This window comes from Bison bison, unplaced genomic scaffold (assembly GCF_000754665.1).
Source record: "Bison bison bison isolate TAMUID 2011002044 unplaced genomic scaffold, Bison_UMD1.0 scf7180017854252, whole genome shotgun sequence".
Classification (NCBI taxonomy): Eukaryota; Metazoa; Chordata; class Mammalia; order Artiodactyla; family Bovidae; genus Bison; species Bison bison.
In genome coordinates, this window is record NW_011484825.1 from 298,424 (window position 1) to 318,753 (window position 20,330).

The 20,330-nt window shown below is 40.3% G+C and overlaps 1 protein-coding gene across 1 annotated transcript in view; it reads right to left on the reverse strand.

Annotated features, from left to right (window-relative positions):
- The window catches only part of HSD17B12 (hydroxysteroid (17-beta) dehydrogenase 12), a 177,288-nt gene that overhangs the window by 42,443 nt on the left and 114,515 nt on the right, over positions 1-20,330 (reverse strand). Inside the window, exons 5-6 of the mRNA XM_010856148.1 lie at positions 7,084-7,148; positions 6,181-6,225 (exon numbers count right to left, since the gene is read on the reverse strand). Coding sequence (XP_010854450.1) covers positions 6,181-6,225; positions 7,084-7,148 — 110 coding nt within the window. The remainder of the gene's footprint in view (positions 1-6,180; positions 6,226-7,083; positions 7,149-20,330) is intronic.

A 20,330-nucleotide genomic window follows, 5' to 3' on the forward strand; every position in this document is an offset into this window, starting at 1 on the left:
CATTTGCTAGAATTTTGTTAAGGATTTTTGCACCTATGTTCATCAGTGATACTGGCCTGTAGTTTTCTTTTTTTGTGGCATCTTTGTCTGGTTTTGGTATTAGGGTGATAGTGGCCTCATAGAATGAGTTTGGAAGTTTACCTTCTACAATTTTCTGAAAGAGTTTGAGTAGGATAGGTGTTAGCGCTTCTCTAAATTTTTGGTAGAATTCACCTGTGAAGCCACCTGGTCCTGGGCTTTTGTTTGTTAGAAGATTTTTTATTACGGATTTTTTATTACAGTTTCAATTTCCGTGCTTGTGATGGGTCTGATAAGATTTTCCATTTCTTCCTGGTTCAGTTTTGGAAGGTTATACTTTTCTAAGAATTCATCCATTTCTTCTACGTTGTCCATTTTATTGGCATATAGTTGCTGATAGTAGTCTCTTATGATCCTTTATATTTCTGTGCTGTCTGTTGTGATTTCTCCATTTTCATTTCTAATTTTGTTGATTTGATTCTTCTCCCTTTTTTCTTGATGAGTCTGGCTAACGGTTTATCTATTTTATCTTCTCAAAGAACCAGCTTTTTAGTTTTGTTGATTTTTGCTATAGTCTCCTTTGTTTCTTTTTCATTTATTTCTGCCCTCATTTTTATGATTTCTTTCCTTCTACTAACCCTGGGGTTCTTCATTTCTTCTTTTTCTAGGTGTAAATTTAGGTTAGGTTTTTCTTTTTTCCTCTCTGCTTCATTTATTTCCACCATTCTATCTTCCGTCTCACTTATCCTCTCTTCTGCCTCAGTTACTGTTGGTTCCCTACTGTTGGTTCCCTCCAGAGTGCTTTTGATCTCAGTTATAGCATTATGCATTATTGACTGACCCTTTTTAAATTTCTTCTTCTGCTGCTGCTGCTGCTAAGTTGCTCAGTCGTGTCCAACTCTGTGCGACCCCATAGACGGCAGCCCACCAGGCTCCCCTGTCCCTGGGATTCTCCAGGCAAGAACACTGGAGTGGGTTGCCATTTCCTTCTCCAACGCATGAAAGTGAAAAGTGAAAGGGAAGACGCTCAGTCGTGTCTGACGCTTAGCGACCCCATGGACTGCAGCCTCCTAGACTTCTCCATCTATGGGATTTTCCAGGCAAAAGTACAGGAGTGGGGTGCCATTGCCTTCTCCGAATTTCTTCTAGGTCTTTGTTAAACATTTCTTGCATCTTCTCAATCCTTGTCTTCAGTCTATTCATCTGTTACTCCCTTTTGTTTTCAAGATTTTGGATCATCTTTACTATCACTGTTCTGAATTCTTTTTCAGGTAGACTCCCTATATCCTCCTATTTTGTTTGGTTTGGTGGGCATTTATCATGTTCCTTTACCTACAGAACATTTCTCTGCCTTTTCATCTTGTTTAGATTGCTGTGTTTGGGGTGGCTCTTATGTAGGCTGGAAGTTTGTGGTTCCTCTTTACTGTGGAGGTTCCTCCCTGTGGGTGGGGTTGGACGAGTGGTTTGTCAAGGTTTCCTGGTTAGGGAAGCTTGTGTCAGTGTTCTGGTGGGTGGAGCTGAATCTCTTCTCTATGTAGTGTCAAGTAGTGAGTTTTGAGGTGTCTGTGGGTTTGGTGTGACTTTTGGCTGCCTGAATTTTAATGCTCAGGGTTATGTCCCTGTGTTGCTGGAGAATTAGCTTGGTATGCCTTGCTCTGAAACTTGTTGGCTCTTGGGTGGAGCTTGGTTTCAGTGTAGGTATGGAGGCTTTTGGATGAGCTCTTGTCAATTAATGTTCCCTGGAGTCAGGAGTTTTCTGGTGTTCTCAAGTTTTGGATTTAAGCCTCCTGCCTCTGACTTTCAGTCTTTTTCTTAAAGTAGCCTCAAGACTTCTCCATCCATACAGTACTGATGAAAAAACATCTAGGTTAATGGTGAAAAGATTCTCCACAGTGAGGGACACCCAGAGAGGTTCACAGAGTTGCATGGAGAAGAGAAGAGGAAGGAGGGAGATAGAGGTGACCAGGAGAAGAGGGGGAATCAAAAGGGGAGAAAGCAATTTAGCCAGTAATCAATTCCCTATGTGCTCTCCACAGTCAGGAACACTCAGAGAGGTTCAGAGAATTACATAGAGAAGAGAAGAGGGAGGAAGGCAATAGAAGTGACCAGGAGGAGAGGAGGGGGAGTCAAAAGGAGAGAGACAAATCTAGCCAGTAATCAGTTCCCTAAGTGTTATCCACAGCCCAGAACACCCAGAGAGATTCACAGAGTTAAGTAGAGAAGATAAGGGGGAGGGAGGAGATAGAGGTGACCTGGGGGAGAAAAAGGAGAGTCAAAAGGGGAGAGAGCAATCGAGCCAGTAATCACACCCCTAAGTAAAAATAGGTACTGAAGATTAGATTCTTAAAAATACAGAATTGATAACAAATACCAAAAAGCAAAGATTAAAAATCTAGAGTAGAGGTTAGACTCTCAAAAATACAATATTAAAAATACAAAACAAAATCACAAAAATTATATAAAAATATATATACATATAATTTGTTTTAAAAATAGGGTTTTTTTTGCAAGGTAATAGTAGGTTATAAAAATGAAAATTAAAGGAGTAATAAAGAACTTAAAAAAATTAAAAGAATTTAAAAATGATAATAGTAAAATATATCTAGGAATTTCTCTGGAGCTGTTGAAGGCAGTGTAGGGTAAGTTCAGCTTCAGATAGTTCCTTGTTCCAGCTTATACTTCTCAAGGTCTATAGGCCCCTTCCAATGCTTAATCAATGCTAACTAAAGGGTTTTAATCTGTTGCACCTGTTCCCTCTTCTTTGTTTATTTTGGCTTCCTCTGTTTGCAAGTCTCTTCAGTGTCTAATTTCTGCCCTGACACAAGGAGGCAAAGGTGGTCACTTACTTAGGCTCACTTGTTCAGTTGTGCTGTGGGGAGGGAGGGACACTGCAAACAAATATCACTGGCATGTGTGGCGAGTGCTCGCAGTGTATGGACCACACTGGTTTTGCCCCAGCTCACAGCACGTGTGCCTTCCCAGTCTACATTGCTCAGCCTCCAGGTTGCTCTGCAGGGGAACTGTCCAAAGCAGGCCCTGGGTTTCGTGTGCTTCCCAGGTCTAAGCTGCTCAGGTTCAGGTTCTCAGGTACTCCACAAAGACACAGATTCGGCTGCGCATGCGGTTTGTGCCCTTCCCAGGTCTGAGCAGCTCAGGCGACCAGGTGCTTGGCGAGCACACTGTCCCAGGTGGTCTGTGCGTCTTATCACCTCCCCAGTCCCAGCCGCTCAGTTTCCCGGGCGTGTCGCAAGAGCACCATCTCAGGTGTGCTGTGTGTGTCCTCTGCGACCCTCCTGGCGGATGTCAACCGTCCAGGATCCCAGGAAGACTTGCTTAGCAACTGGGAGCCTGCTCGCAGTTTGGTGGAGGATGCCGTCTCTGGGGCCGAGATTGTCCCTCACCTTCCAGCTCTGGCTGTCGCCCACCTGCCTCTCTGCCTCTAGGTCGTGGGGAGGTGCCGGTCTGCAGATGGCTGGCTCTCCTCTGGTATTAGCTTAGTCCTTTGTTCTGTGAGCAGGCCAGGCTGTGCCTTAGGTTAGAGCTTTTCACAGGAAAGTTCTCTCTCTCTTTTTTTTCTCTCTGGTTATCCCACAGTTCGGGTTACTGTCTCACATTAGTTCCCTCAGATTGTCCTCAGGGCATTCAGGCCCAGTTCTCAATGCCACCCACACCTCCCTGTTCAACCCCTGCTCGCTGGTGGCAGATTCACATCTGGGCTACTTCTGGGCTACTTCTCTGCTGGGAGTTGCAATTAGGCACATATTCTGTGGGTTTTTTTTTTTTTTCCTCCCAGTTATGTTGTCCTCTGAGATTCCAAAACTCCCCACAGACCCGCCGGTGAGAGTGTTTCCTGGTGTTTGGAAACATCTCCTCCTTCAAGACTCCCTTCCCAGGATAGTCTCCATCCCTAACTCTTTTGTCTCTCTTTTTGTCTTTTATATTTTGTCCTACCTCCTTTTGAAGAGAATGGGCTACCTTTCTGGGGGCCTGGTGTCCTTCGCCAGTGTTCAGAAGTTGTTTTGTGGAAGCTGCTCAGCATTCAAATGATCTTTTGATCTTTTGAATTTGTGGGGGAGAAAGTGGTCTCCCTGTCCTATTCCTCTGCCATCTTCAGACCACCTCTCCAACACTCATTATTTTTAAGCATTTGGCCAAATATATTAGAAAGGATTATCAAAACCATATTACACAGTCATTTCAAAAGGCAAAAACCATAAAACAAGTTATAGACCACAGTGATCTTAATTTTGATAAAAAAATTTGCTTGCTAAAAAAGTAATAGCTGCATACATTTACTCAACATCTTCACCATCTCTGAGTTTAACAAAGTAACAGAAACATTTTTTAGAGCCTTTAGTATGCTCTGGGCACTATTCTAAGAGATTTACACATATTACCTTGTTTAATTCCCAAAACAACTCTGTAAGGTAAAGAGAATTATCCTCAATTTATAGATGAAAAACTGAAGCACAGAGGGTAAGTAATTCACTCAAGGCTGTATTACTAGTAAATGATGGAGTTATTTAATTAACTTGAAACCTTACACAGATTATTGAAGAATGATTACATTTACATAGCATGCCAAGGGAAATACCTTTAAGACTATACAGATATACACACATTAACCATGTTTTACAAGCATTAATTTTGTGCACGTGTGTCTTGAGCCAAAGCTACTCACAGATTCACTTGTTTGTAGTTTGCCTCACATTGAATCTTACTTGAGAAAAAATCTTGGTTAACCACAACAAAAAACATAGAGCAACTATTTTTTATAAAGTTATTTGTCATCTTACAATGTGATTCATCTGAGGTGCCTTAGGCAACACGCTGCCAGATGTCACATGGTGTGCACGCATCAACGCTGTGGCTTTCCTTCTGGTGGACCTGCTTGACCTGAACCAACTATATTGCTAAAATCACATAAAGACTGAATTAACTACACGCTTTAACAGCAACATATACATTACACAGGGAGAAGCACAGCTATCCATATATGAAAAGTTGAACAAGGCATAATAAGATTTTATTCCTCTGAACTTGGAATAAGATTTTAGGGTCCTTGAATTTGAAATCAACTGTGTAAGGGGTTATGACTTCTCAGGACATGAAGACCCAAGGAGAACTTTTCTTTAAATATTCACAATTAAAAAAAAAAGGACCATGCCATATATATAATTACATTCTTATTTATATTTATCTAGTCAGTCCAAATAGTTTTGAGCTTTTTTTTTTGGGGGGGGGTTTCTTAAATTAGTATATGAGTTAATGAAAATATTAATAATTTTGCTGTTCCATCAGTATGTTTAAATTTAAACTACCTGATATTACGTATGGAAATTCTGCCTTAAGCAGTATTTTCTGCTGGTCTGGTACGTATAATCAAGGTATGCTATCTCATTGTAGTTACTGTTAAAATAAAAGGGGAAATGGAAATTTTCTGGTGGTCCAGTGGTTAGGACTCCAAGCTTCCACTACAGGGGGCACAGGTTCGATCCCAGATTGGGAAAATAAGATTCCTCATCCTAAGAGAGGTAGGGAGGGATGGTTCTGAGATGCTCATACTTGCTAGCTATTCTTCCTTTTAGCATATATTAGCTGTGGTGTCTTTTGTTGGCATATACAAGTAACATGGCTATAATGGATGTCTAGCAACTAGAAATGAGAGTAATTTTCATGTGTGGCTAATAAAAATCATTCTCATTACTCTGGGGTCCCACATACAATGCTTTTCCACAACATTTAGCTCATCAGCTTACGTGGACCACAGGAGATATGGACTGGAAATAGTAGATTAGCAATGAATTATTCATAGGTGAAAGCTTTGTAAAAGAATCAATCTTTAGTCTAAGTTAGTCTGCATATTCCAAGGACTCACTATGTTTTTGTAGAAGTGTTTATATATAAGAGGCATTTAATAAATGTTCAGTTGCTAAAAAGGAGAACTATATAGATATCTGTTTGGTATTTAGTTCTTTCTACTTTCTGAAAACGTAAGGAAATAAATTGTTTTCATCTGGAATACATACTTGAATCAAAATAAGAGCTGACTGAAGTGAACAAACTGATTCAGTGCTTTTAAATAGAAAGATCCAGAAAAAGGTGACATACTTATAAAGAAGCTATTTATAAGGATGACATATTTATTATAAGTTTCCTTACCTTGCAAACAGAAAGGACATTAACACTTATCAGTTTCTTGATGGTCTGCAAAAGAAATATTGATCATTTTATATAGATTTGATCATGGAAGTGACCATATTATACATAAGATAGATAGAGATATATAAATAATCCAGAGATGCACTGAAAGTTTCCCCAGATATAGTATAGACCTTGGAAACTGACAGGATTGGGGGTAAAGAGGCAGCTTATACTTTACTCTCAGTATTACAGTATTTTTCAACAATGCAGTGATTCATGCTAGTATACAAAATCCAAAGTATACGTACAAGTGAAATCTGCAAGTGAAAAAACCACACTAAACCTAAAATAAATATGCAATTTCCTCTCCGCTAACATGGAAAGACGAAACTATTGAATCTAATATTTTCAACAATTTTTAAAAATTTACATATTCTTTCAATAATACGTTTTCTAGTTTTTATTAAAGAATTAGACATGCATCAAGTATATAGCTTTCATTTTGGTAGAGCTAGTTTACCTGAATCCACTATATTGCTGTGTACTATTAACACAATTATGGCTTTTAAATTGGTGTTTACAATCCTGATACTTAAACAGAGCTGCTTTGATGTAATAAAAATAATAATAATAAAACTGGAGCTATTATTGAATGTAGCGTTGTGCAGATGAGATGATAAATATTTTCTCATTCAATCCTTCTAACATCTCTGTAAAGCTGCCTATATTATAGGCAAGGGAACGGAGACTAAGGATGGTTGGGTCATTCCCTGGGGATCTCAGGTAGTGAGTAGAAGGACCAGGGTGTGAATCTCAGCTGTTAGATGGACTCTAGCGCTCAGTCTCAACATTATACCATATTGCCTCACCTATGCCTGCACGCATTCTTTCTATGACCACAATCTACAAAAAACAACTTACATTGTCCAAGTCAGGAATATCCAAAAAGTATTCCGGATACTCATATGACATTCCCACATTGTTCACTGAAATAAAACAAGATCATTAGCTAGCTACTATACATTTTGTAGATTTGACATAAAGAGATTAAACATAATGAGACTAAAATGATACATATAATTACATAAAATGTTTATGTCTTGAGTGATCTCTCTATCCATAATCTACCTGTATGGACAGTTCAAATGTCTCCTCTTTCACTAAGCCTTTCCGGATCCAACCCCTGGCAAAAGGACTTTTTATTGGCCTCCCAATTTGCATAGCCCATTGGAGCATGTGTGCATTCCGCCTCTGTAATACATCTGTAGATGTTGCTTAACCTCTCTCTCCGTGTGTGTGTGTTCAGTCGTGTCTGACTCTTTGTGACCTCATGGACTGTAGCCCACCAGGCTCCTTTGTCTGTGGGATCATCCTGGCAGGAATACTGGAGTGGGTTGCCATTTCCTCCTCCAGGGGATCTTCCTGACCTGCATTTCCCACAGCTTCTACGTTGGCAAGCGGATCTTTCACCTCTGAGCCACCTGGGAAGCCCAGAGTACAGTAGAAAAGAGCAGAGGATACAGTTATATAGGAGACTAAAAACTTGAGTTCTACTTACAACTGTTTCAGAAAATATGTGACTTGGGATAAGTCACGCATGATATGCATCTCAGTGTCTTCACCTCTTAAATGAGAGCACATTTTAATCATTCAACAAACATTTGCCGTTCAATTGTGTGCAAGACACGTGTGAAGAACCAGAAAAACCATAAACAATAGTTTGCATCATGGAGCAAACTATCCAGTAGAAAGAGAAAGACACTAAACAAAAAGAATTAAACAACTATTTCATTACAAAGCACAGAGTGCCATGGGGTCTGTCCCAGACCTCATCTGGGAGGTGAGGGAAGGTTTGACATTCACAGAGGTTAAATAACTTGCACAAGACCATAGAGCAAAGTAAGGCTAGGATTCAAACTGAGAATATTTGACTTCAGAGGTGTCTTAACCACTTCTTAAAGCCATCCTATGACTTCATTCCTTATTCAGCTCAGGGGAAAAAAATGTCAGTAATAATTAGATAATAAACAGAAATCTGATAGCAATGTTTAATAAAACTGTAAGGTATCAGAAAAGAAAGGTTTCGGTAGCAAAAAGATAACGAAATTCTGATCATTCTGCTCAAGCGTATAAGGAATTATGCCAGATAAACCTGAGAGTAGTAACAGTAACTTTTTCAACAGACTAACAAAATTAGTGGCTCAAAGGAACTCAGTAAAGGTTCTATATTTAGCAGCAAGCCAGTCACTTGAGGCTGTGACTCTCAAGATTTTACTGGTACAATTCGGTCAGGATGGCTTGAACAAGATCACAGAAACCTGTCTGAAAAATCTGTAAGCAAAGGACAGTAGCAAAGCAAACTGTATTTAATTAAGATTCATGACCATCTGAATAGGGATGGTATCTAAACAGAAAAATAATAGCAGGTTCAAATCCATTTTTATTTTATTCAAAATGTTCTCCGCCCACCAGGGGTTCTAGGAATCAATTCTTTAAAGACCAGCAGAACTAGTTGAAGGCGCGGGTCTGTGTTCATTCGACTTTGCCTTGACCATCCACAAGGTTATAAAGGATGAATGACTTATTTACAGAGAAACAGCAACAACCAAAATATCTGTTAAAATGTTAAACTATTCTTTAGGAAGTCAGTGTTAGATTACAGGAGTCCTCAAGGAAAGGGTTTTGCCGAATTGTAATGTTCTTTGGGAAAGAAGATTCCATCACACACTGCGAACTCCATCTTTCTTCACTCTCTTGTATCTAGAAAACTTTCTAGCTGTAGGTCTCTGGATCTAGAATCTAGACCTAGATTCTAGGTCTCTTTCTAGTCCATGGCAATACTAACGTTACTTTTCAAAATGCTGAAGAAAACTGAACAGTGTTACTATAAATCTTTTACAGTCCCGATTTGGATTTAGAAGGAAAAAAAAAAAACAGGAACTTTGTAAGCAGCACCATTAACTTTTGCCATCTTGCCAACTTGTGTTACTAGGGCCAAAGTCAAGCTGAAGATGCCCATACGTAACTAATTAAGCAAGGAAGTGATACTCTGGGTAAGGTTGTATCTACAACACAAAGACTTCAGATCTGTCTCGCTAATTGAGCAAAGGAAAGATATCACAGCTATCCACTCACATGGTGAAAATGTGATCATCTATTTAATACAATTCTAAAAGAAAACACAGTCAACACTGAGACCTTTAATCCAAAGAAATAAATGGTATTATGTATAAGGGCTATGCCTTTATAATCAAAAATAAACACAGGGAAAAAAAAGTCTTAAAACTGGACTAGATCTTTCAGAGCACTGAGCCTGACTTTATGAGCCGAAATACATGCCAAGGTCACACTGGCCAAGTGGTCCTTTACTCTTAAATCTCTTGCTATCTTAAAGTCGGACCTTTCGCTGGTGGAAGATATGCTACCTGTATTCTCTCCACACTAGGTAATCACTTCAGAGTGCTATTATTTAAGAGTTCAAGAAAAACAACTGTTGCTCTCAAATGTTATTTCCATAAACTTGCACAACGGTGAGAACCTTTTGGAAAAAGTAAACTCATTGCAATTTTATTTTGAGACGTCAGGTGGCAGCAACAACCAAACAGCAGGCAGAAAAGGCAACCAAACAAGCAGGGACTTGGAAAAGGAAGAAAACAGGCTTTGGGTAGGAGGGAAGGGTGGAAATATTTACATTATAATTTAATCTCATTAAGAATGGGTACATGCAATACCATCTTCTTATATTACAGGATTCATTACAGGATTCTCCAAACCAAACAATGTCACAAGTTGTTCCAACATCATTCAGATAATTGAAAATCCCTTTTAAACGGTAGTGTTTTAAATTAGCATTAAATATCTGTTCATTAGTAAGTTTCCTTGAATTCTTCAAGTCAGGCACCAGAGGCAGATTGAACATTTTTGTTCAATGACCTGAAAAATCCTTTTAACTCATGTAACACACCATGTCTTTCAGAAAACAAGGTATTGTATGTACATGTAATCTCAGAATGCCGAGCACTACCCCAGCAATCATCACAGGACCATGAACAGAAACTCTTTCCCATCCATTTCTCAGTGGAGTTCTGAGATTGGGAAGAGCTCAACGGAAGAGATGAGGCAGATGGAGAAGAGAGGTGAAGACAGGCCAAGAACAAGGACAAGGCAAGTGGAAAAAGAAGGAGGTGGCGGATCCCTGCAGAGGAGCTGTTCGTGTGCTAGGCTCAACAGTGCTCTCTCCACATCTGCTATCCAGAACTTTCAAAAACACCGAAACCACAAACCATTATATTTTAAAGACTCGGAAAATCCACAGAGTATTTCTGAATGTTATACAAATATTCTAAATTACACCATACTGCTGCTTAAAAATCATTTCCACCTATCATACTTTTAAAAAATGATGAGAACATACACAAGATTTGTTTCTTCTGAATTCATTTTCTGCTCCTTCTACCCTTACTGGGCTTAGCATCCTTTATCAAAACCAGCTGCTGTAGAGATAATGATGTCATTAGGAAATTCGATTTCTGGCATCTGGGTTGGGCGTGAGGGAGGAGCAAATGACAATAAATTGCTAGAGAATAAAAGTCCATCTGAACGAACACAATAATAACAGATATGGGTAACCACACACAGACCACCTTCAACCTGCTGCCTCTTCCAGATTAATCACACATAAGACATTAAGGCAGTTTAAAAACACACTGCCTAATGATGCGGTTTCCTAATACAGAACAAGTAATGCAGTCTTCTCTATTTCTCTCTCATCACATCAAAGTAGAAAACATGATACTAAGTTTACATTTTGGTCACATTTGTAGTTGGATACACTAATGCAGTTCATTCATAAAAAACTGAATTTTAAAAAATCCTGCCACCTCTCTTTATTGCAAAAGATACTGAATTTTTTAAAATGCAGACCCAAGTAACACCATGAGTGGAGAAAAACTTCTCTTATTTTAAGCTCTCGAACCAGGAGGGGATGGATCTCAGAGTCCAACAGACCCTGATTTCAGTCTGCAGCTACCAGGTCCTAACAAGGTGCAGGTGATTTCACTCCAGTAAGCCTGTTTCCTCATCACCTTTATATATAAAATAGGCATAACAATTTAAGCATTAAATGGGATAATACACATAAAATGTTTAACCCAATGCCTGGAACATACTCTGTCCATGGAATTCTCCAGGTTACCCACCCATACTAGAGTGGGTAGCCATTCCCTTCTCCAGGAGATCTTCCCGACCCAGGGATCAAACCCAGCTCTTCTGCACTGCAAGCAGATTCTTTACTATCTGAGCCACCAGAGAATCCTAAGTGAAGCCCCTCAAAAGTGTGGCAGTGGTGGGCTTCCCTGGTAGCTTCCCTCATGGCTCAGTCGGTAAAAAATTTGCCCGCGATGCAGGAGACCTGGGTTGGATCCCTGAGTCGGGAAGATACCCTGGAGGAGGGCGTGGCAATCCACTCTAGTATTCTTGACTGGAGAATTCCATGGACAGAGAAGCCTGGCAGCCTACAGTCCACGGGGTCACAAAGAGTTGGACACAACTCTGGGTGAGCAACTAACACTTGGAATATACTAGTCTGTTAATAAGTGGGGAGAAAGAGTTGTTAATTGCTGTGTGGTCACTTATTCAACAAGTGTTTATTGAACTCCTATTTTGCACCCAACACTAGGGTAGGTGCCGGGGCTGCAGCACAATAGCCAAGGTCCCTGTTTTTATTGTACGTAACCAGCACTGAAGTGGAAGATCCATCTAAAAGAGAGCTCTAGGCAAGAGTTAACCAGGATAACTTTACACGGATTGAATTTATCCTAACTGCTCCTGTTCCCTCTTTACTTCATTCAAGTAATCTAATCTTACAGTCTGCGGAGTTTGGAAAGTGATGCAAAGAAAATTCCTTCTTTGCCTTATTTAACATATTGCTGTAGCTAGCACATGTTCAGACTCTGACAGATGATATTTGGAACAGCAAGTAAAACATTTTGCAAACTTTACAGTTTTCCTACACTTGTGAGTAGCAATTTCTAAATAAAAGAGAGTTTACAGGGCTTTAAATCTACAGTGCTTTTACTCAGAAATTGAAAAATTAAGATTGAGTCAGAAGCAACACAACAGAACATTTCAGCTCCACTGTTTAATTACAAACTGCTACGTGATGCTCATTACAAAACCATGTAAGATTTGCCATCCATCAAGTTGGAAGAGAGAATGAGGACAGAAGGATGGGAGAGGGTTGGTAGTTAAAGCTCAGTGAACGAGAGGAATGTGTGTCAGTTTCATGAATGATGGTTCTGCTTACATTTCTGAAATCACAGATAATTGCCCAGTTTTAAGCTAAAGGTTTTGCTTTAATTAATACCACTAGTGGGTTTTGAGTAAAAGGAAATACATTTGAATTCAACCTTCTTCTCACTTTAGAAATCCAATCTCGTTCAATACATCTGATGGAACTGTAAGGCACTATGAAAGTGAAAGTCACTCAGTCGACTGTATCCTACTCTTTGGGACCGTATGGACTCTACCCACCAGGCTCCTCTATCTATGGGATTCTCCAGGCATGAATACTGAAGTAGCTTGCCATTTCCTTCTCCAGGGGATCTTCCCGACCCAGGAATCGAACCGGGGCCTCCTGCATTGCAGCCAGATTCTTTACCAACTGAGCTATGAGGGAAGCCCATAAGGCACTATACTAGTCTAAAAATTCCATGTACCTGTTCTGTTTGCCATGATTGGCTGCATCAGGCTTCTGCTTCATTCAGCCCAAAGGAGGGCATTTACACAAGATCCCACTGTCTACTTGAATCTCCACTTTGCTTTCTCACAGCCTTCTCAAGTTTAACATAACTCAAAATGAAATCGTCATTGTTTTCTACAGAATTGCTCCTGGTCCATGGTCTCTTGTCTTAGAGAAATAGCTCCCAGCTACTCAAGTCGACCTGAAAGTTGCTAATTAGTAACTGTATAATCTTGGACTGCTTTTGAATGACTTTGGCTACCTGATGCAAAGAGCTGACTCATTAGACAAGACTGATGCTGGGAAAGACTGAAGGCAAAAGGAGAAGGGGACAAGAGAGGATGAGATGGTCAGGTAGCATCACTGACTCAATGGACATGAATTTGAGCAAACTCCAGGAGACAGTGGAGGACAGAGTAGCCAGGTGAGCTGCAGTCCACAGGGTCACAAAGAGTCTGACACGACTTAGCGACTAAACAACAAAATAATCCCGGACAACGCATTTAATCACTGTAAGTCTGTTTCTTGTCTGTTAAGTGGGATAGAAATATTAATATCTATCTTATAGGATTGTTGGGGATTGAATGAGATTCATTAGCATGGTGCATGGCATATAAAAACACTTAATGAATCTCGGCAATAATAATTAAAAGCAAACTGCTACTATTCTTGACTCCTCAGTCAGGCAAGACCTCTGATGAGGACCTCATCAGAAATTAGTCCTATTTCTATTTAAATATCTCTCCAGTCAATTCACTTCTATCCATTCCCACCACCATCATTCTAATATAAGCCACCCTTATCTTATATTTCATTGCTGAAATAGCCTTATTGGTCTCCTTGCATCAATTCTTGCCTCTTCTACTCGGGAGTCAGAATGATCTAAAGTGCTAGAATGATATCAATTTACTGCTTACTCTACAATCTCTACACTGTCCTGCCAAGAAAGTCCAAACGTATCAACCCGGATTTCTAAGCCTTTTGTGGCATCACTTAATCTCCAGACTCTAGCAGTACAATCTGTGCTCTGGATTTACAGACCTTCTGTCAACTCCTCAAACCTGCCAAGCACATTCACCTCAGGGTTTTTATACATCCTGTTTCTTCTACCTGGAAACATCTTTTCTTGCAGATTAATCAACTTTTAGGTCTCAACTTAAATATCACTTTCTCGGAGAGATCCTCTCTGACACTCTTAGCCTTCTCAGCAATTTACCCTTTCATTACATGAAACCTATTCCTAATTACTTGTTCAGTGGCTGTCTTCCATGAAAGCAAAAACAGTATCAGTTTTGCTTACTGCTATCTCTCTGCAATTTTACTTGTTGAATGAGTTGGGGCATGACTATCAACAAACAGGAAGGGACTTCCCTGATGACACAGTGGATGGGACTCTGCCTGCCAATGCAGGACACAAGGGTTCAATCCCTGGTCCAGAGGCCTCCACATGCCATGGAGTAACCAGGTCTGTGAGCCACGACTACTGAGCCCACGTGCTACAGCTACGGAAGCCTGTGCACCTAGAGCCTGTGCTCTGCATAAGGAGAAGCCACTGCAGTGAACAGCATCGCAGTAAAGAGGAGAAGCCCCTGCTCACCACAACTGGAGAAAGTGTGCACACAGCAACAAAAATCCCAGTGCAGCCAAAAATAAATAAATAAGTAAATAAAATTATTTTTTAAAAATAGGATCCGCCTGTAGCAGGGGGATGGGGAGGGTGGGGTGGGAGAGGAAGACAAACAATTAAGAAATGAAAAAATGCTGTATTAAAAAGAATGCTGTATAATATAGTTTGCCTGGTCCTTGTCCCAGATTCCTGAATGGAAATGTCTAAACCCTTGGAATGTCTTTGTTAATCACAGTGGGGCCTTTGGATCACATCTGAGTTTAAGCTAACCAGACAAGAAACCTGAGGTCAGTCAGTGGTGACTAGAGTTGGGGCTTTGAGCCAGCCCTGCCTGTGGGGGATGGGGGTTGGAAATTGAGTTGAATCACTTGGCCAAAGGTTTGATTAATCATGCCTAAATAATGAAACCCCAATAAAACTCTGGGCCCTGAGGTCAATGGAGCTTCCCGGTGGGTGAACACACCAATGTGTGGAAAAGGTGACGAGTCCTGACCCCACAAGGCAAGGACACAGAAACTCTGTGTCTGGACCCCTCTTGGACTTGCCCTTTGTGTCTCTTCGTTTGGCTGGTCCTGATTTTAAGTTGCTGAACCTGAAAGGGTCACGGGAAACCACAAATTCGTGGCCAGCGGGTCAGAAGTGCAGGTGGCCTGGGGACCTTCAAACTTATAGCTCGTGTCTGAAATGAATGCAGTCTATTTGGGGACTGTGTCATCGTACCTGTGGGATCTACACTAACTCTGGTGGTTTGGGACAGAACTTGATTGTATTAGAAAAGAGAAGTTTTGGAAATGTCTTAAACCCCAAGAAGGCATGAAAATTATATCCTGGAATAATAGAGTAAATTCACCCTCTCTACAAACTATCATCCTACCATCCTACAATGCTCCTCTAATCCTTTCTTGCATACTAAAACAATAGCCTCTGTCCTTTCTTGAGCCAGAGTCATTTTATACCTGGGCTACAGGGCAAGGGGAAAAAAAAGGAAAAGGAAGAAGGGTGTTTCCAGACATCCAAAGTTTATCACTGGTGCTCTCTCAACTAACCTTATCTTGCCGTTCTATTTTTCATCCCCTCTCTAGGCAACCTTGGGCTTCCCTGGTAGCTCAGTCAGTAAGAATCCACATGCAAGTCAGGAGACTGGAAAGATCCCCTGGAGAACAAAACAGCAAGCCACTCCAGTATTCTTGTCTGGGAAATCCCATGGACAGAGGAGCCTGGTGGGCTACGGTCCATTGGGTCACAAGACTTGGACACGACTTGGCAACTAAACCACCAGCAGCACCTAAGCACCCCCACTGTTCATCAGCCTACCACTACAGTTTCCTCTTTAAGCCTCGCTGCTCCATTTCAAAATGATTTCTCCACATCTTTCATTAACTAAAATAGTCATTCCTCAAGGTGACTCATCCAGCAAGTAGACAGTAAACTGAACACACTAATACCAATCAGATGAAAATGAAGATGTCACTGCTCTTTCAGAGACATTTACATTTCAAAAGAAGGCACTTTAAAACTAATTTCTAAATAGTAAAGTTCCTGAGAATGGCAAGAAGATCATCTGTAGCTTTACATATTTTAAAACCCTCTGAAAAAGCAGCAAGACTCTTCTACTTGTAATTTCCTTCATTAACTGGGAACCGAGAGGCCACATAATAACTTCCCAAAGTGCTTAAGATTTCTCCCCTCCCAGGGTTCCTAGAAAAGTTTTCCTCAGCCCAGTTCCTACCCCCCTGTGGTCCCCACTCTCAGCCATCTGTTTCCTTTTCCTCTGACACTTTGGGGACTGAAGTACAACAAAGCCTTCTAGAGATCTCAACCAAACTAATTCCCTGGGAGTTTGCCATTTTGAAGCTAACTGGTCCTTTCCCCCAAGTAGCTAATAATATTTTTGGTCTTTTGTTAAGAAGCTTTGAAAATTAAATATAAACAGTTATAGAGCTACAGGACTGATCTTAACTATTAATCTCTGCTCAAACTATCTTTTAAGATACTTAATTCCCAACACTCAACTATTTTCCATCCCAGAACAAATACTAAGTTGTAGGGGGGAAAACAGAACACAAATGCTTCTGATGTTTTTCCCATAATCCATAAGGCTGCATAGGTAAGGATAATCAAGAGATATTTTTGCATTCAGCTGAGAAGGGAAGATACCAATTAAAAAATAACCCACCAAATACATTAATAGAACAATTATTTATTTATGAAGGGCACAGGAAGAAAAGTGGAGAAGGCAATGGCACCCCACTTCAGTACTCTTGCCTGGAAAATCCCATGGACGGAGGAGCCTGGAAGGCTGCAATCCATGGGGTCCCTGAGGGTTGGACACGACTGAGCGACTTCACTTTCACTTTTCACTTTCATGCATTGGAGAAGGAAATGGCAACCCACTCCAGCGTTCTTGCCTGGAGAATCCCAGGGATGGGGGAGCCTGGTGGGCTGCCGTCTATGGGGTCGCACAGAGTCGGACACGACTGAAGTGACTTAGTAGTAGTAGTAGGAAAAGAGAAAAACATCTATCTCAGATTTTGCAATCAACTGACTCTTATTGTCTATATATGCTGTTGTTATTTAAATGCTGCCTCTTAATATAATTATGGGCACTGTGTAGAGACAGAAAAAAGTTCATGGGTAATCAACAGGTACTAAGCCATTACAGATCGACACCCGGTACCAACAGATTTTCTGGACTCTACAAGTTACATAAATAATGACATGGGTGGAGAGGACCTTAATAGCACTTAGCATAGGGAAACTCTTGGTCCAGGATGCATTAAAAGCTTGAAAAAAGCTATGGTTGATTTTTTTTAAATGAATCACAAACTAAGCATCTTTTTCCAGAAGGACCTTTCTATTTTTGCCTCTAAAATAAAGAATGCCACTGTTTAAAAGTAAAAAAAAAAAGTCAGAGTGGAATTTGAAACAAGTATTGTCTGTGGCATACTTCAAAACCAAGTCTACTCCCTTGGCCTTGGTAAAGTACGCCGACTGAGATGTAGTGCATGAAGTCCTCCAAACCGACCTGGAACACACATGAGCGTCTCTCTTGAGGAATCAACTGAGCATTATAACAGTCACATTCTGTTAACCAATTGTTTGCTTGCTGAAAGCAGGACTGATGTCATTTTCTCTAAATAGCTGGAGTTTGTTTTTAAGTTTTCTTAAATCTGTGTTTCTTGGCATTTGCCTGACAGAAGACAGGAGATGTTTGCTTATTTTACACAGCAGAGTAAAGAGTTCATTGTCTCAACCTTACACATTTGCAGTCTGATCAAGTTATGGTAAGCTTTCAGTATGAATTCACAGAATTCATGGCCCTTTTTTTCCCCACTTATCTTATTGAAAAATTAATATTTCTTTCCTAACACATAGTGTTTATTTTCTATTGCAATTCTGAAAATAGAAATTCTCTATTAAGCACTGACTATGCTTTTAGTGGTCAATGCTATTCAAACAAATGGAATATACCTTGGTGATTTTTATTTCTTTTTATCATTACTGGTTTCATTAAAATTTTTTCAGTAGAAAAAAAAATCTTTCTTATGACTTAATATGGATTGATTGCTAAATCTTACTAGAAATCAATGTATATGTTTGTTATTTTAGGTAATATTATAAGGTGAGACTGACGTTAAGCAGAGGAGGAAGGAGAATAAATTATTTTATCCTTCTTAGACAGAGGTGGGGGTATAATGGGATCTGGACTGGGGTGGGGGAAGAGGGAAGAAAGTGAAGGGGCTATATGTTCAGGTAATAATAATAATATAAAAAATCAACACCAGACCCCTCCCACAAGTTCTAGATGGTTACACCCACACTAGAGAAAGAACTATAAGATTTAGGTTGAAATATGACCTAGTAGTAAGATAAAATTTAGCTCATAAGGACATTTTAATATTTTCCTCAAAACTCTTGGCAAATTAAAATTACAATGCAATATATCTGCTAATAAATGTCAATAATAATTATACAAAGCTCATGATTAAGGAGATAGTTCTGACAGAGTAGGAAGAAAACAAAGTGTATAGCCAATTAATAGTATAATGAATGTGAAAGTGCTGCTATAAACTTTAAAGGAGCATTAGCTCTAATTATTTTTATTATTGAGCTGTAACCAACCTAAGAAATCAAAACTTAAGTTGTCTATGTATGTGTGTGGGGGCCTAAGGATTCAATCAAATCGTTTAATTACAGTATAACTTCAAAGCCACACTGTTAAGATTTTAACCTCAACCTCAGCACTGCTGAGATTTCAGCCTGATCATCCTTTGCAGAGGGAGTCTATCTGAGCATTTGAGCATGTTTACCACCATTCCCTCCCGCCCTGCACAGGGGCCAACAGAGCTTCCTCCTCTCTCCTCAATTAGTGACAACCAGAAGTGTGTCTGGATATTGCCAGACACTGCAAACTGCCCAGGTTAAAAGCCATGTCAAAGCGTAAGGAAAACCTCACAGTTATATTTATGGCTCTCCCACACAAACTGAGGATGAGAGACAGCCAAGATGAACTGGAGATAGATGTCTATCACTAGGCATGTGTGTGGCTCAGATGGTGAAGAATCTGTGTGCAATGCAAGAGACCAGGGTTCGATCCCTGGATCAGGAAGATCCCCTGGAGAGGAGGGAATGGCTACCCACTCCAGTGTTCTTGCCTGGAGAACTCCATGGATAGAGAAGCCTGGCAGGCTAGAGTCCACCCGGTCGCAAACAGTCAGACACTACTGAGCAACTGACACTTTCACTAGGTATGGGTGGCTCCCGAAAATCTAAAATGTAGCTAGTCCGAACCGAGATAATGTTATAAATGTAAAACACACCCTATGACCTGAAGACTTGGTATGAGAAAAAGAATATAAAATGTTTCCAAAAGTGTTATGTGGATTACTTGGTAAAGTGATAATACTTTGGATACAGTGGTTATACATTACTAAAATTAGTTTCGTTTGTTCCTTTTCATTTATTAAAAATGCGGCTACAAGACAGGTTAAAATCACATACCTGGCTTGCATTATATTTCCAGTGGACAGTGCTGAACTTGTGCAAAAAACTACCCCTCCTCCACACTAGTTCCAGGCAGCCCGTGATGACACAGAGCTCTGTCCCAGTTTTCCTCTTTACTTTCTCTCCATTCTCCTTGGATTAGCTCCAGTCTCCTTTCTCCAATGAGACGACTACTCAGAGATGACTGACCTCTAAGCTCTATCTCTAGTTCAGAGCTCTACTGACAGCTAGACCCATATGTCCAACTATCAACTTGACAACCCCACCTGGTGGGGAGGGGATGAATTGGGAGATTGGGATTGACATAAGTACACTTCTGTTGTGGTTTTGTTGCTAAATTGTATTTGACTCTTTTGCCACCCAATGGACTGTAGCCCACAAGGCTCCTCTGTCCATGGGATTTCCCAGGCAAGAACAGTAGAGTGGGTTGCCATTTCCTTCTCCAGGGGATCTTCTGGACCCAGGGATCGAAACCTGGGTTGGCATTGGCAGGTAATCTCCTGCATTGGCAGGCGTATTTTTTACCACTGAGCCATCAGGGAAGCCCATATATACAGTACTATATATAAAAGAGATAACTAATGAGAACCTATTGTATACCATGGGGAACTCTACTCAGTGCTCTGTGGTGACATAAATGGGAAGGAAATCCAAAAAAGAGGAGATACATGTGTACATATGGCTGATTCACTTCGCTGTACAGTAGAAACTAACCCAGTATTGTAAAGCAACTATACTCAAATAAAAATTAATTAAAAAAGAACCCATTTGGGCATCCTAAAAGAACCCCAAACTTAA